Source organism: Oreochromis niloticus, linkage group LG10 (assembly GCF_001858045.2).
Source record: "Oreochromis niloticus isolate F11D_XX linkage group LG10, O_niloticus_UMD_NMBU, whole genome shotgun sequence".
Lineage (NCBI taxonomy): Eukaryota > Metazoa > Chordata > Actinopteri > Cichliformes > Cichlidae > Oreochromis > Oreochromis niloticus.
In genome coordinates this window covers 15,038,866-15,056,408 of record NC_031975.2, presented here as the reverse complement: position 1 = coordinate 15,056,408, position 17,543 = coordinate 15,038,866, and the positions used below count along the sequence as shown (strand labels likewise).

General features: G+C 37.8%; 1 protein-coding gene across 5 annotated transcripts in view; it reads left to right on the top strand.

The window, feature by feature from the left end:
* The first annotated feature begins 212 nt into the window (after window positions 1–212).
* The window catches only part of grik1a (glutamate receptor, ionotropic, kainate 1a), a 35,567-nt gene continuing 18,236 nt past the window's right edge, over window positions 213–17,543 (top strand). Inside the window, exons 1-9 of one of the 5 annotated variants that reach the window (XM_005472252.4) lie at window positions 213–635; window positions 9,436–9,603; window positions 10,563–10,820; window positions 12,421–12,602; window positions 13,190–13,243; window positions 13,453–13,623; window positions 13,977–14,120; window positions 16,326–16,433; window positions 16,709–16,753. In XM_005472252.4, coding sequence (XP_005472309.1) covers window positions 551–635; window positions 9,436–9,603; window positions 10,563–10,820; window positions 12,421–12,602; window positions 13,190–13,243; window positions 13,453–13,623; window positions 13,977–14,120; window positions 16,326–16,433; window positions 16,709–16,753 — 1,215 coding nt within the window. In that variant the 5' untranslated portion in view covers window positions 213–550. The remainder of the gene's footprint in view (window positions 636–9,435; window positions 9,604–10,562; window positions 10,821–12,420; window positions 12,603–13,189; window positions 13,244–13,452; window positions 13,624–13,976; window positions 14,121–16,325; window positions 16,434–16,708; window positions 16,754–17,543) is intronic. The other 4 variants (XM_005472251.4, XM_013272370.3, XM_003446886.5 and 1 more) reach the window with 4 other exon arrangements.

Sequence of the window (17,543 nt, the reverse complement as noted above, 5' to 3'; positions counted from 1 at the left end):
CTGAAATTCGGTAATAAATTTCAAAATCTTTAATCCAACGTTTTATTGTCTACACACTTCGGGTCAATGCAGATTTTTAAAATAAACAAACAAACAAAAAAAAGAAAGAAAGAAAAACCCCATTCATTACCTAACACGCATGTTTGCAAAACCTCCACGACGAGGTAGGTTTGAGTACTATTCTGAAAATGCTCACCGGAAGCTAATTGAATTTCAGCTCGCTTGGCCCGACTCGCGCGCCCTCACTCTGCATCCTCGGAGGCGCACGGACTCTCGTGGACGTGTTTGCTGTAGCCCACCGCAGCCAGCTATGTTAAGAAGACGTGACTTGATTTGACTTTGCATGTGAAAGTTGGACACACGGAACTTGTTGTCGTCGTCTTTGGTTTCTTCTGCGCGATGGAGTGATGCAGAGTGGAATCATCAAATTGGGAATAAAACTTGGGTTGCGCGCTGGCATGGCGCGTCAGGTGTGCCCGGGCTCGTTTAGAAGCTGCTTCTGTCTGTCACGGTCTCGACATTTGCCGTGACTTCGAGAACGAGAGGGAGAATGATGGAAGAAAGAAAGAGACTTTTTGGCTATTTTCTTTTCGCGGCTCAGCTCTTTCTGAGCTCCACGCAAGTCCTGAGAATCGGTAAGCGCAACAGTTTACGCACGGTGCTGATGTCGTTTCCCTGCATTTGTAAATTGACTGAACAGTCAGAACGAAAAGTCTAGCGTTTGTGTGACCTGTTTCATTTCCCTTTGAGATTTAAGAACATTCGCGGTCTGCGATGGCCGTTTCGCATCCGAATTTTCTGCCTTTATACACATCGAAAGTGACTGTGCTATTATTATTAACGATTGGGAGTAAGATTCACTGAGGGTCAATACAAAGGGAAAGATTACCGTACAGCTTCAAAAACATACTTTGACAACTTTACTCGCGTATTTAACGAGATTGATTTGCCACAGATTCAGTGTTTTGCATTTTCATTACTATATAAACAACACTGTGAGAAAGATAGTTTACATAGAAATCAATACAAGATAAATATCCCCTCTAAGGTGACTAAAATTAAATTAATTTAAACTCACACCTCTGTTTAATTCATCATCTTCACTAGACACCAACTTGCTGGTGAATGTAATTATATAGAAAGTCTTGAAATGCTGCGGATCAATGTGTTTTTAATTACAAATGCTGCAGTTCTGACAGAAACAAGCTCGTGAACAGTTATTTCACCATCCGTGGGTTTGCATGAGGCTCTGTGTGGTTACTGCCAAACACAAACACGTAAAAGTAATAGATTATTGATTCCTCTCTGGATATTGTCATGGCTTCACACACTCATTTTGGAGACATTTTCATTCAAAATATGCCCGCCAGTTATTCTCAATCCTGCTATCATCAGCTTAGTGGAGGTGAGGAGTCAGAAGGCTACACCTAGATTTGATTAGACAGGAGGAGCTTGGTGAGCACTGAGGGCTGTGTTCATTATCCAAGGATATCACATTCAGGCTTTGAGTCAGACCAGACTCCAACCGTAATGTGTGGATCTAATTGACTGAATACATTTTGGGTTGCTGTCACTGCTACCCATTTGAATCTTTGGATTGCAGTGTCTGTTTTTGTTCTCACTTTTTTCAGTTTCCTCATTTTTTTTAGTGATGCTATCGAGAGATTTGCCAAGTTTTTGTATAATAGTGCTTAGGGAATCATATTTTTGGTGAAAAATACGATTTTATCCCTGTCAAACTGTGTTATCTTTGGTATTTTTGTAAACTCAACAAAAGAATTTGGAAACAAATATGTTTTTGCAACAGACTGCTAAAACAAAGTCCCTAAAGACACTATTTAAAATGGGTTCTTTGCTAAGTTGTCTGTTAAGACAAGGATTAAGGATTCTGTAAAGAACTGATAAATATTCCATTTTTGTTCTTCTTTAACAGCCACACTGTCTTTACTGAAAAGTCCACTCTTGTATGTGGCCTGATGTTTCAAGTTTCCACATTACATTTGTAAATTGTATATCGGATCTACTATGTATTTAAATTTTACAGTGAACCCACATTCGGTAAAGAGGCACTTTGGTTCTTCTGCAGATTAATTGGAAAATATTGTCTCTTGTGTCAAGCTCAGCAAAACTATACATCAGTCTACAAAGCAGAGGTTTTATGTTTAAGAAGCGAAGAAAAAATAAATATAAGACATTTCTGAGTGTTGGGGGTGGGGCCTGGGAGTTATAACAGGTTGCTAAAGAGCTGATTTTTAAAACAGAGCTTACATTAGCCAAGTGGATTACAACCTGTCAGCTCCAGTTGTTATTATTTTTTAATAATCTTCATGTCCACACATGTAAATTTTGTTTTGCATGCACAGCATTTGTTCATGTTTGTTGTGAAGTCCAGCTGCACATGCACATGGTTTTATCATCAGGAGTGTAGCCCTTGGTTACACATTAAAATTCATGATAATTCAGGACCGATATGTTCAGTTTTGGTGGTCCAGACTTCTTAAACAACACAAGCCCAGAAATAATTCACAACTCCAAAACATTCACATAAGATACTATCAATGTCTGTTTGTGTGTGTGTGTGTGTGTGTGAGAGAGAGAGAGAGAGAGAGAGAAAGAGAGAGTGAGAAGAAGAAGGAGAAATCAAAGAACTGCAACGTTTGGCTCCAGGTGTTGCTTTCTTTTAAATCGATTTGCTAAAGCTGAGCAGGAGCTGTAACCTACATTTATAAACAGAGGACCTGATTAATATTATAGATTACCTGATTTTATTCCAACACTTAAGAAAAGCTATTAGGAAAATGAATGAATGTCTTCTCAGGCAAATTACTTCATTTTGGCACGTTATTGGCTTCTCTTCATTGGCTTCATTGTTAAATCTAGAAGTGGATTCAAAATCTTCTCACATACAAAGTTTTAAATAACGTGGCTCCAACATAAAGACCTCATAGTATTATATTATCCCAACAGAGAACTTTGCTCTCAGACGCCAAGCTTACTTGTTTGTAGGATTTCCAAAAGTAGGAAGGAAGCCAGAGCTTTCAGCTGTCAGACTCTTCTCCTCTGGAAGCAGCTACCATGTGGAGTACAGACAAACACGCTCAAAACTTTTAAAACTTTATTTGTTGATAATTCTTATATGTCTGGATCAAGTGACCCTGAAGCATCCTTATTATGCTACCATAGCCTTAGGTTGCTAGAGCACACCCCACAATGCAATATACCTCTCATTTCACTCCTCACGTCATTAAATTTTGTCTTCTCTCTTCTGTAATTTGCATCTTTCCCCTTTTTTTCCTCTTGCCACAGCTGGTTGAGGAGTAAAGGGAAAAGAGACACTGGTATTTCGAGAGGTTTGTTCATGTTAAAAGGGAGTTTTTTCTTCCCACTGTTTCCACAAGTGCTTGCTCACAGGGGGTCAGCGTAGGGTGGGGCTCTTGGTTGCAGTTTTCTCTCTGGTGTTATATAAATACTATAGATAGATAGATAGATAGATAGATAGATAGATAGATAGATAGATAGATAGATAGATAGATAGATAGATAGACTATGGCTAAATGAGCTCTGTCAGAAACACAGTTATCAAGTAGGTAGCCAGTATTTTTGCCCTTGAGACATAAGAAGAAGCTGCAGTCATGAAACTACCTGACTGACCTTATTTATTTGTATGTATTGATCCTCCAGTCTCATGAAACTCAGGATTGCGAGTAGTAAAGAGCCACCCCTATTCATACCTTTTTTTCTTATCAGTGGCATCTGTATATGTCCAGCATGCTGGTGGAGAACAGGATTTTGGAACCTGAGAGAGACTCTGTTGGGCATGATTTCAGCTATAAACATACTGCTTTCATATCTCAAAACCAGGGCCAAAAAATGGCAAACTTCAACTAATAACTTATCTAATGTCTCCTTCTTAGACGTTTATGTATTTTAAATTTGTCAAAATATAGAGGATGTTGAGTGTCTTGGCTTTGATTTTTGAGATTTCTCTCTGTTACTAAGCAATATCAGACATCATGACATCATTTGACCTCTCAGAGTTTTTGCACTTGTATTGAAAATGTTTTTAAAAAACTCGCTTGGTTGACATGGTACACCATGACTTCACTCCTTGCCCTTTCGGTGCCCTTGCAGTAATTTCTTGGTGTTGTTTCTCTCCGTGTCTCCCTATTTTCTCTTTCTCTCCTCAGCTTTTACTTCCCCAATTGCACGTTTGCCTTGTTTGCCCGTCACACAGCTCCCTTGATTTGCTCTTGAGAACAAAATGTTTCCTATATTTTTCCTCAGCCAGAACGACAGTGCGACACCTTAGGCCCCTTTTATACTCTCCCAGATGTATTTCCCCTTACCCGTGGCTTCATAGCCTGTCCACAGTGTGTGGCAATGACTGTTTTCAGAGTAATGGCTGTAGTTTCTGTCATCGTGAGCAAAAAGATGAACTCTCTTACTCATCCAGCTCAGTGATCTTTCAGAGGTGTTAGAGAGCGCCACCTTTCATCTACCTCTGGTACTGAGTGGCAGTTTGATGTCTAACTGCCCTCCAGTGACTCAAGTACAGTGTGTGCCAGACAAACTTTTGCAAACAAATTAGGACTGGAACACCCGTATCAGTAATCATGGATAAGTTGTGGAGAGTAGAAAAGAAGAGAATAGTTAATGTAAGGCTCTGAAAAAGACAATAAAAGAAAAAATGAAAAATATAGTGCCTTTTACAGTAAAGTAAAAACGGTGAAACACCTTAATGGATGTTGCTGTTTCCCCCAGTATTCATATTTATGTGGTAAAAAGGCTTTTGACATGTAAAATAGCCACACTAGATTTTAGTGGCAGTCCGCGGGACAGCTTGTTACAGCTTTAATGACTATACTGGCTTCAAAGAAAATTGATTTCTGCATAAGAAAAGAGCGCTAACCCATCAAAAACAATCGTGACGGACCAATAAAATCATTAAAAAATAATGACTGCTAATTTGTAAGGGTTACCGAAGCCACATTATTTGGACGGCTTCATGTCTGATGAAAAATTGGTTAAATTGATCATCACTTGGAACTGTGTCGCATAAAAACAAATTGGGACTTTGATATACTGCAACACAGCAGACTAAGCTTCCCTCATTTGTGCACACAGTTTGTATCCAGATTGTGCCAGAGTACTGAAATATCTCAGTAATCTTTATGCAAATGGCAAATGAGCTCATGTTGTCATCAGATCAAACGTCTTTTTGATGAAAAATGAGAATCTTGTGGCAGTTCACTAAAACACATTGTTAGCGTCCTGGGTTTTGTCTCTGATCTGGGATTTTTTTGGTATCATGTTATTGGTCATTTTTTTTTATGGCATCAGAATGATAATTAAAACACTGCTGAATAACACCCATCTTAGAAAAGCATGAATTTTCTCTTAATAGATTAAAAAATAACTTTCACATTTATAGTCACCCTTATCTACACAACCAATGTTCAAACGCATTTATAGAGTCCTGTAGGTCCCCTGAAAACCTTTAACATCCATTTATGAGGCAGGCAGAAGCGCATTCCTATGACAAATTATTCTTCATTATTGGGATTGTAAATGAATGCTTTTAGTGCTCTTAGTTACATGAATTCATTTGCTTAAAAAAATACATAACTTTTGTAAGTGCAGCAATCATAAGCCACAGGAGAGTTCAAGCTGCTCTCCAAGAAGGAATCACACATGACGGATGTAAAACATAATTGTTTGTAATTAGAGAGCAAAGTGAAGATGGATCATTCACAGTTCTTCATGCTCCGACACAAACATATTTATCTCTCCACAGTGGGTTGGTGAAGACGCTGATCAGGTCTGCACGGCAGTCTGGCACAAAGATCAGATTTATTCTTCGAGGTTTTGGAGAATCAGTGGCTACTGAATGCACACAGTTTGTGCTGCTGTTTTCTTCTGACTATAATTGGATTTGATGTCATTTGGAATGATTTATTTTAGGGATCCACCAATTGTGAAATTCTATGCTGATACTAATGATTTGCCGAGTAGAGGATTCAATTTGGTTACTTATTTATTTATTTTTGCAATTAGATTATTAGATTTTGGCTATTTTTTTAACCCCATTATGCAGCAGGGGGAAACAAACAATAGCTGACCTGTTTAAATGTGACTGTGAATTTTATGTGGGTGCGTGGGAATCTGTGGTGTTTGTACTCAAATTAATATTTATTAAGCATGCACAGAATGCTAACCAAGGTTTTACAGATAAGTCATTTCTTATAATCCTGGAGTGGGCATTGAACCAATGCAGACCCAGTGAATACCATTGTTCACTTGGATTTGAAAAGCCTTTGTGTTGCATTTATAAGTGAATACACTAATAACACAGTTTTTGAAATCCGAAAAACATAACGACTCGTGAAGAGCTGCAATCTATTGATTACACTTTTTTATACTGTTTTATAAAATTAGTTTTTTCTTTCTTTTTTGTGTCTACTTTTAAAGTCCATTTCACTCAGATTGAGATGACGATATTAATAATACGCTTTCAGAAATGTTCGCAGCTACATCCCATAAAGCCAAACTTTTTCTTTTTGCTTGTTTCTTTTTTGAGGATTTGTACAAATTGAAGCGATAAAGCACAGCTTGATAATTTGCATGTTTTTACCAGAGTATTATTCAGTTGTTTGACTCTTTTCTGCCTTTTTGCTGCTCTGAACTTTGATATTTTGTGTACAGTATGGTGTAAAAGTCTTGAGCCATCCCTCATCTCTTTATTTTTTGCTAGGAAAATGGGAAATAGGTGCAGCAATTTATTATGAAATGCGTATATAGTCCAAAGCTCTTCTTTTGGATGTTTGCCTTTTTTCCATTCTCTATCAAGATGATGGAGGCCAGTCCATGACTGTGTATTGTTACTGCATTGGTAGTTTGTTTAATAGTGCGACAACAAAGTTGTTGCTGATAAGATTTTGCTTTGCAGATGGTATTGCATGGGGCGATCCAAACCATGACAGAGCCTTCACCGTATTTTGCAAATGGTTGTTGACACTCACTGTTGTACCTCTCTGCTGCCATCTTCTTTATATACAGAAAACTAAAGCTTTCACATTTTGGGACATCACTCCATGAGACCTTCTGCCACTCATTTTCAGTGCAATTTGGCATACACTTACCGCATGACTTCCTGGCAGCTGCCCCTCTACTGAGACCATTTCTGGTGAGGCTTCAGCCATCTATTGCATGCTGAAATCAAGTTTTCAGCTAGCAGCTATTGGGGATCTACCTTGCTGGTACAAAAATACAATTTCATGTTTAACATCTCTTTGTTATCTAAAGTAAACAGGACAAATGATGTGTTTTTGTGACAAGTTTCTTCCTTTTAAAAGGGAGTTTTTCTTTTTCCACTATCGCCAAGTGCTTGCTCAAAGAATCTTTGATGATTGGGCTTTTCTCTGTATTATTGTAGAGTCTTTACTTTACAATATAAAGCATACAGCAGACAACTGCTGTTGTGATTTGGTGTCATATAAATAAAGCTGAATTGAACTGAGTTATTTAAAGTATTGCTTCTCTTCTGTAGGCTGTCAGTCACCACATCAGCATTAATATAATAAAAATTTGAATATCTTTACAACATCTCAGCTATAATTTAATGTGATTTTTTGGATGTAGTGAAATCTGCCCACTCCTTAATTTATCTCAGGCTGTGGTTGAACACCAACCTTGAGCTAAGCTCATTATCTGCTTGGCCTTGACCAACACCACACACAATGTGGTGAGCTGTATTGTGAAGCGTGACAGTCTATTGATCAGTGATACAAAATCCCTGATCCACTGGGTATTATTATTCACATGTTACAGTACTGTTTATTTTAAGACATGTAAACCTATTAACTTGCATTTGAAAACCAGTAAATTTGCAGAAATAAATAATAATAAAATGCCCTAAAAATGTTATAATTTTTTAAAATTTCATTTTGTTTTAGGACTGGCCCAATAATACAACATATAGATAATAAAATAAAATATGTGTTTTAAATCAAGAAACTGCATCCGCAGTCACAGAAAATTATCCTGATTATCTTTGAATTATTGTAGGGTCTTTACCTTACAATATAAAACGCATGGAGGCAACTGTTGTTGTGATTTGATGCTATATAAATAAAACTGAATTGAAAAAACTGAAAAAAAAAACCTACTAAAAGACTAACAGTTATTTGTGCTTTTCCTGACTGCGATGCCTTGACTCATCTCAGAAACTCCATAGCCTTTTTTATTTCTTGCCCTTTCACACAATGGAAGTAATTATACTTTCATTTCATCTGCCCTTTGAATCCACCCAGATCATTGGATGTTGATGAGGAGTTTAAGGGCAATTTCAAAAGTCTGTCTGAACAGCATTGTTTCTACAACATTATATGCAGCTTTGGGTCTCTGCAGTGTAAAAGTGAGAGTGGAAGAATAAGTACTTATATGAACCATCCTTCCTGTGTGAGAAGCAATAAGTTCAGAACGTCTTTTATGGCCGGTCACAAACTTTCGATTATTTACCTCAAGCTCTTAATATTCATCATCATTATCATGCGACCATGGCAATTTCAATTTCATTCTCTGCTTGTAGAAAACTCAGGCTGAAGGCAGTGAAACTTTAACTGTGCGCATAATGGATTTACAGCGTTTTTATGACTCAGAGATATAGCTTGTGTAAAAAGAAAGTAAAATGTGACCACCATTAATGCAGAAAGCAGAGAATAGATGGTGTAATTGTGAAGAGGCTGTGTTGTTATTGTTGTTGTCTTTTTGTTGATTTTTTACAACAAGTATAGGACTTCAACCTGTCTATACCATCTATTAAGGAAAAAAAGTCTATGTTTTGTCTACTGTAATGTCATCTCCTTATATTTTGACGTAACACATTTTCCTTTTAAGCTGTTCTGTCATTATTAACTGTTAATAATGTTTTCATTCATAACTTTTTGCTTGTCAATTTGTGCTTTACTATTTAGACTAAATGTCCATTCATTATTATTATTATTATTGTTGTTGTTATTATCCTATTATCTTCTACTACCAAGACTGGATGAATATTAATGACTTATTAACATTTTTAACAGCTTGAAAAGGTGATAATATAGTGATGATAATGTTATTAAGTGCTTATAACGGCAAAATTGTTTTTTCCAGTCCTACTGGCGTTGCATCTCATCTATATAACATCTTTAATGAAGCTGTTACTGAGAACAAAGCACATCTTGACTTTAATTCACTTCAGCTGCTCACTGAGGTCATGATGTTTGCTCCTCTGGTGGTGGTTTCCTATGTTTGATCAAGTAAAATAAAGTGAAATTCAGTGCAGCAAAGGTGGTTTAGTGCAGAACACGTATGCACTAGGTGTGGTCTTTTGCAGCTGTCTCCTGATCTCAACTGAAATGATTTCTTTTTAACCTTCTCGTCTGTCTCAATGTTCAGGTGGGATTTTTGAGACCCGAGAGAGTGAGTTAGTGAGTACGGACGAGCTGGCCTTCAAGTTTGCTGTTAACAACATAAACCGCAACAAGACCCTGATGCCCAACACCACTCTTACCTACGACATTCAGAGGATCAACCTCTTTGATGGCTTTGAGGCTTCCAGGAGAGGTAGGGAGTTTTTCTAAAACGCTGACTTTAATTAGTTTAAATGCATACATTTTCCACAAAATCCAAAAATGAAATGTAATGGTAGATTCAGTGTTTATCAAGCACGTTTTCCCTAACTGTTAATTCTAATAATAAATAAAAAATAATAAGTAATAATAATACATAAACCTTTGATTTGATATATTTCAGTTGCTGTTCAGTTAAATTAGTGTAAAGAATCTTTTTAATTGATCGTGAGAATCCTGGAATGATTGTGTGGGAAAAATCTTGTCACCATCCGTCACCAACAACCATGCTACGTTCAAAGTCACTTACATTTCTTTCTTTTCCATTCTGATGCTGGGTTTAAAAGTCCACAGGCAAAACTTCATCTTGACCGTGTCTATAGGCCTAAATGTAGATAGTTATTGCATGGGATTGATTAGATAGTTGCATTACAGAGTAGCTGAACAGGTAAACCTAACAAGTGGCAGATGAATCTATTTGGAAGTGCGTCAGACAGCACCCAGGATTAGGCTAGGCAGCATCTTAATCAGTCAGTAAAGGGGGCTGTGTAGTGTCTATTCAAAATATACCAATACTACACCGTGGCAGCCGTGGATTAGGCTTGAATAAAATGTCATCGTTTAATTTTCATTTAATCTACTGTAGCTCCTGATCCCCCATACGTATTAGCATTCACTTATGTCACATAGAGAACCACAAGCTTCTGGTTAAGACTTTTTTAACCACTTACTGGTGATCACAATGAAAATAATAGTAAGATTACTAGATTACAATTCTTTCCAGGTAGTTGTAAGACAACTTACTTTTTAAATCAAAGTCTAATCCCTTTAAATTATATAACCAGTTTAACACTTGAAAATCATCAACAGTCTTCACCTGTAATCAAGAATCGTCTGATAGCAACAATCAAATCCATCCAGCTGCTTTTCTGCTGTTCTGTTTTTTTCCACTAGTGTGTGACCAGCTCGCTCTTGGGGTGGTTGCTGTGTTTGGCCCCTCTCACAGCTCCTCAGTTAGTGCTGTTCAATCTATCTGCAATGCTCTGGAAGTCCCTCACATACAAACACGATGGAAACACCCATCGGTGGACAACAAAGACACCTTTTTCATCAACCTGTATCCGGAGTACACCGCTATTGCCAGGGCCATCCTGGATGTAGTCACGTTCTTCAAATGGAGGAAACTAACGGTGGTCTATGAGGACAGCACAGGTAGGCTCTGTTAGATGTATAATTCTAACTGCTGTTGTAGCTTCGCAAGCACTTGATTAATACATTACTTCAAGGATTAAAATGTGAAGAAGGTCAAAGAGAGCACTTTTAAGATACAGTTGGATAGTTTTGGATTATGTGAATTTGACAAAGCTATTTCACTATTTTTCAGTTTATCTATATGCAATAAATCACTATGCTCAAGGAGAAGATTAGCCAATTCTACTGAGCAAACACAGCCACAGTCATTGTGATGTTACCTGTTGCTGCACAAAGTCCCATTTTGAATTCTCAGTTTTCTCTTTTTGGACATCATCACCTAATACTTTAGAGCCATAAAAAGCCAAAAAAAAAAACCCTCAAAAACCTAACCTACACAGTTCAGTGACTCAAATTAGCAGAGACTAAGTGTGCTAAGTCATTGCAGCCACTCCCTAATACTGATATATGATATGAATACTTTATATGATTGGTGAGTTCTAAGAAAAGGAAAAAAAAATGCTTTTCAAATAACTGTAGTGACCAAAACTCCTGTATGCACCTGACTATGAATATTTATAATTCTGCCATAATAGTTCCGCATTTTATGATGCGAGTCTTTGGTGACTTCCTTGCTAATGGAAACAGCTTCAAGCGTCCGTTTGAGTAACTGCAGTATTTTAGTATTTGGAGCTTGGACCATGAGTTATGTATGTGTGCATGTATTTTATGTAATTTGTTTATTTTTTTGCTCTGGACGTTTCTGCTTGACTGCACCTCAGTGATTAATCGCTCACAATATCTTATTTCCATTATGACTTTGAAAAATAACTTTTACACCACGTGACAATAACCAGAAGTACTATAAGCATTTATCATCCAGCTATAAACTATAAATATGGATTTTTTCTTAAAACAAAAAAACGTAGTTTCAAGTTTCAAGTTCAGTGTTTTTAATAATATTTGACTGAAGACAGCATTTTACTTTTGATTTTATTTCCTCCTGTAAGGCTGGTTGTCAGCCTTAAAATGGCATGGCATTTAAAGTGAAGAACTGAGAGGGATAAGAGGTCAAAGGAGCTAGCTGGTGTTTTCTGGACCTGGCAACATATTCATATGTCATGGTCGTAATTACAAAATAAAATTCTGTCTTACAAAGTCACCTCCATCGCGTTGGCCAGTGAACCCAATCTGTGACAGGGCACCAGGGCCTCATATCAGACAGCTGCCAATGTTCCTGCCCTCTGACTTCCAACTGCAGACATCCAGACCACAACACTGATAGCCTCCACATTCTGTGGTTTCCCATAAACAGCCACTGCCCACAACACAGAGAATATGAAATCCTGTTGCTAAAATGTCATAGCTTATAGATTTTACAAAGATTTATTCTTCCTGAAATGTCACATAAACACACACCTGCCCATTTACACTCTATTGTGCATGTACACGTTCAGGCTAAAGGAAAGCAAGGCGTGCTTGCAGCTTATGTAACAGAACAACGATCAGTCTGGGGAGAAGCTGAAATGATGTAGTGTATGTTATGTGTCTGACCACAAGAAGGAAGTAAAAATTAGAATTAATGAGGGGGAAAGTATAATTTACTGTTAACTTTTTTAAGGTCTGATGCGGATGCAAGAATTGATCAAAGCTCCAGCAAAGTTCAACTTGAAGATCAAGATCCGCCAGCTGACGCCGGGTAACCAGGATGCCCGACCGCTGCTTAAGGAGCTGAAGAAAGACAAAGAGTTTTTTATTATTTTTGATTGCTCCTATCGCATGGCTGCTGAGCTCCTTAAGCAGGTCTGTGCAGTATTTTATCTAAGATTCATTTCAGTAGTTTTTTGTTTTTTACATCACATTTATTTATCTTTTGGGGGACAGGGGAGGGGACGGTGCTCCATGCACTGATTCCTACATACAGAGAGCTGAGATCGCCCTGCATATTTAATAACAACCCATTTCTGTTGTCCTAGTACTTGCTGGGTTTCTCACACTACATTTGTATTATTTGCTTGTGTTGTTTCTGTATCCATTGTCTATTATTAAGTAATAATCAATTTGTTTCTTTTTTTTTTATCCAGATAGGTTTTGGTGTCAATCTTACAGAAACAGAAACTTCGAAAAGCCTAAACTTTTATTGTCTTTTTTATTCAGCTTCAGGGGATTCAGCTATTTAATTCATACCTAAAGAATGATACATTTGATGAACACTCTTAAAAAAAAATGCATATATTTGACGTACTGTGCAAGAGAAAAATGACCTGCCAAATTACTTTGTTATCAAACTTCTACATTAGCTGTAGCACTGGAGAAATCGTGATATTTAAAAAAAATAAATTGTTTGGCATTTTGCGTTTTCTTACTTTATTTTTCCTTTGATGTTGCAGCTTTCATCCATGGGAATGATGACAGAGTACTACCATTTTTTCTTTACAACCTTGGTGAGTTAGAAAAATGCACAGCTAAAGTTTTATTATAGTTTTTTAAGGCGATAGTAGGCAAATAAGTAAAATAAAGCTCTGCATCATTTTTCCTTTAACTGGCTTTTTAAATTTACTGGTTACACCTTGAACCAGTCCTTACATTTGTACATAAAAGGACATCCTTCTCGCTATCTTGCACCCTTACCTTCATCTCGCGTCTCTTGCAGGATTTATTTGCCTTGGATCTAGAGCCATACCGCTATAGCGGGGTCAACATGACTGGTTTCAGACTGCTGAACATTGATGACCCTTGGGTAGCATCTACAATGGACAGGTGGGCCATGGAAAGACTTCAGGGTCCCAAACAAGAAAGTGGTCTGATGGATGGAGTCATGACCGTAAGCCCTGTTGCTGTTATTTTACATGACAAACACCTGCACCTGCAAAAAGCCACATCTGTTCTATAAGCTGCATTATATAGTTGCAAACAAAAAAGCATGAGCTAACATTTAATGCTTTTTTAAGCTTAATAAGAATTGAAACGCTGATATTCTCAGTAATATTAATTTCATCGTTATAGCCAAACTTTATATGTTTTGCACATTTTCCCAGAGGAACTTTTAGAGTTTTTATAGCATTTTTATCTGCAAAACCTGCTCTCTTGGTTTCATAATTTAGCTGTTTACAACTGACGTTTAAGTGCAATTTTATTACACAAAAAAGCAACTTCCTCTCACTGCATCCGCTACAGACAGACGCAGCTTTGATGTATGATGCCGTGTACATGGTTGCTGTCGCGTCCCAGCGGGCCACTCAGATGACCGTCAGCTCCCTGCAGTGTCACCGCCACAAGCCTTGGCGCTTTGGTCCACGCTTCATGAACCTTTTTAAAGAGGTCAGTGTTAGATAAGTTATTGGGAACTTAAAAAAACATGCAAGATCAGCAGCATGGCTTAAAGAGCTTCAGTTGCCTTTAGCCTGACCACGATGCATTTTTGATGCATGTTCATAACAGATGCCTCAGATGCAAACATAAAAATTTACCAAAACTGGGTGTCAGATCATTTCTTCTGATATAATATTTTATAGGTCCCTTCTGACAGTCCACGCTTTGCCTCTGAAAGCTCGCAACATGAAAATACACGGTATTTATGTACTTATAAGTTTAAAGCGTGTGGCTCAGCCCGACAGTCAGACTTGATGCCTACAGACAGAAATGAGGCCTTTGATGCACGAGTGTTTTGATCTCTTAAGTCTTAAATCCAGCAGAGGACCGTTGCCTGCCACGGAGAAGGAACATTATCATTCAGTCGCCTCACTCATATTTTCCTCTTCATGCCCCCGTCTTCCTTCTCTCACGCTTTTTCTTTATCTTTTCTTTTTTTTTTCCAGCGTCTTAGTGGCGCTCCTCTTCAGTTTTTCATTTTGTTTTCCACTGCTCATTTTTTGAAGCATCTGTCCTCATGTGCTATTCATCACTTGATAATAGCCTTTTTGGGAAAAAAAAAACATAGTGATATGTCTCTCATTACACTCAATTAAAAAGCACTGCTGACAAAAGAGCACAGAATATGAGGACACAGCTTTTATTTCAGTGACAGAAATTAAATCCTGGGCACTTTAACCCAAATGTTATCACTCTCCTCTGGCTATTGTGTGTGTTTCTGTGGATCAAATGAGCCTATTTCTATTTGACATGTCTGAACACTTTTTTTCTTAGTCAGCTTTAATCAGGAAACACAGAACAGAGAACAGCATTGCACACTTTAAATGTTGTAGACATCCGTTTCTACAGTTGTGTGTTTTTTGTTGAATTCTTTTGAATGATGCTAGCAAATTACACTTCTGGCATGCATCAAAAGATTGTATTCAGTTTTTCTCATTATAAATAAACTTGCTTTAACTTAGTTTAGTTTGTATTTTTCGTATGCAGTTAGAGAAAAGGTTTGGGTAGATCAGAGAAAAATGCACATTTTGTGGATTTTGGCCCCAAACAGACGTGAAAAAAAAGAGGGTTTTTTTGTTAAATGTGCATGAAATCTGCAGACAGATCAGAAACTGAAATAGTCAGGGGATGACTGATGTCACAGAATGTCACAAAATGATATGTAAGCTTTGGGCAGAGTTAAAATTGAGCTCTTTGGCCACAATCAACAAAAGTAGGTTTGTGGAGAAGAAAATGCAAAGAGGAGAAGAATTTGTCAGAAGGATAAAAAAAATATTATGCTTTGGGGTTGTGTGGCAGCCTGAGGCACAGGAAACAGTGCAGGGATAGAGGGAAGAAGGGATTCTACTAAATATGAGTAAATTCTAGATGCAAATGTGTAGTCGGTGAAGAAAGTCAAATGAAAACGAGGCTGTCTGACAGGACAATGATCTAACGCAGACCTCAGACTCCACCATCAACTACTGCTAGAAACACAAGCTGAAGCTTTTGGAGCAGTTCTTACAGTCCCATGATTGAACAAATCTGTGGGTAGATCATAAACCTGTTGTTCCTAATAGACAGCCCTAAAAATATCTCGGCACTTGAAGTGATCTGCAAGACAGACTCGCAGACAGTTCCTAAAAAGGCGACACATTACACGGTTGCATATGGTGCAATTATTTTTAATGTTTGTGAAATAAAAAGGAACAGTCCATTAACATTTCAAGGTGTATTTTTTGATGTGCTTTAGCTGTAGGGTTTATATTTGTTCTCTTCTCTAATAAAAAAGAGGTGCCAGATGTACCTCCATCGCAGTCTGTCAATAATCCGGACAAACAAGAAAAGAATGAAGTACATTCAGAAATAAGTAAAAGATTTTTGTTTTTATTTGATTAAGCGAGAAAAAAAATGTATGCATATAATTGCTTTTGCTATTTTAAACAAAAGCTTTCATGCGTATTGAGACTATACAACCTGTAGATCTTCCGGTATTCACTTGCTGTGATCCAGTGAGGCTTCAAGCTTCCTCTCTTCTTGCATGGACCTCCTTCACTTCTCCACCCAGCAGCCTGTTCTAGAGTCCGACCTCTAAAGGTCTGGATAGACGAGGAGCTCACATGGTCTTCCAATTCTCCGTAAATCTCTCTCTCTCTGCCTCTCCCCTTTTTGTAGGCACAGTGGGATGGACTGACAGGGCACATTGTTCTTAATAAGACAGATGGCCTGAGGAGAGACTTTGATTTGGACATCATCAGCCTCAAAGAGGACGGCATTGCCAGGGTGAGGACAGAGGCCTGGAACAGCCAATTACACCGCTCTCATGCTGCTTTCGCACTGGCTGATTCGTTCCATTAGGGCATGTGTTTGTGTATATGAGAGACAGAGTGAGAGCGAGAGCTGATTAGTCATTTAGTTTTCTGTACTTACATCCTTTTAAAACACACTTACTAGTTGTTTTAGATTGTCCAGTCATGAATATTAATAATGCTGCACTAACTGATTATTAATTTCCACGCTGTCTGTGCTTCACGTTGCTCTCATCACAATTCCTAAAGGGTGTTGTGGAGGGCGGAAGTCGCCTCACGAAAAGGTGGATCGAGGTTTGTGCCAGTGCCTTGTTTGGTGGAAGCCTTTGTTGTTTGCCCCCTCTTCTTGTTTGCCCTACTCTCACTCTATATGCCGTGCACCTTGCTGCTCCCTGCCTTGTCAACTTTGTCTCTCTTCACTGATTTTGTGTGCAGCAATGCCATGTGTTTGACATTTCAGTTTTTCCCCTGTTTGGGTACAGGCATTGCTCTGACACTTGTCAAAACTTTCAGGAAAAAAAGTACAGAATTACTTTGTTTAAATGGATACAGCTGTACCTCCATTAGGATTTGAAAGTAAGTCCTGCAATTTCACATTCTTTAATGGCAGGAAAGACGTAAGCAAATATATAAAAATAGCTCTCTGTCAGCTACTAAGCTATAATTTGCTTCGCTATTAGATTGCCTTCATACGTACTTTAATGGAAATCATGCAGGTTAGACTCAGTGAGGGCCACGTGTTTTTAGAAAATGAAATATTTACTGAAACTTTTCTTCTGAACACCACTAAAGAGGATTCTAAATTACATATTCAAAGTGCAAACTTTAAGCTTTAATTCAAGAGGTTTAACAAAAACGTTGAATTAAAACAATATTTATACATAGTCCCTTCATTTTAGAAAGCATAAATGTAATTGAACAAACCAACATTACTGTAAATATAAAAGTTGTTTCTAACATCTGGATGAAAATCAATCAATAATTGCCTGAAATCTAGAATTCAATTCAGCTTTATTTATATAGGCCCAATTCACTACAACGGCTGCTTCAAGGAGCTTTACATTGTAAAGACCCTACAATATTT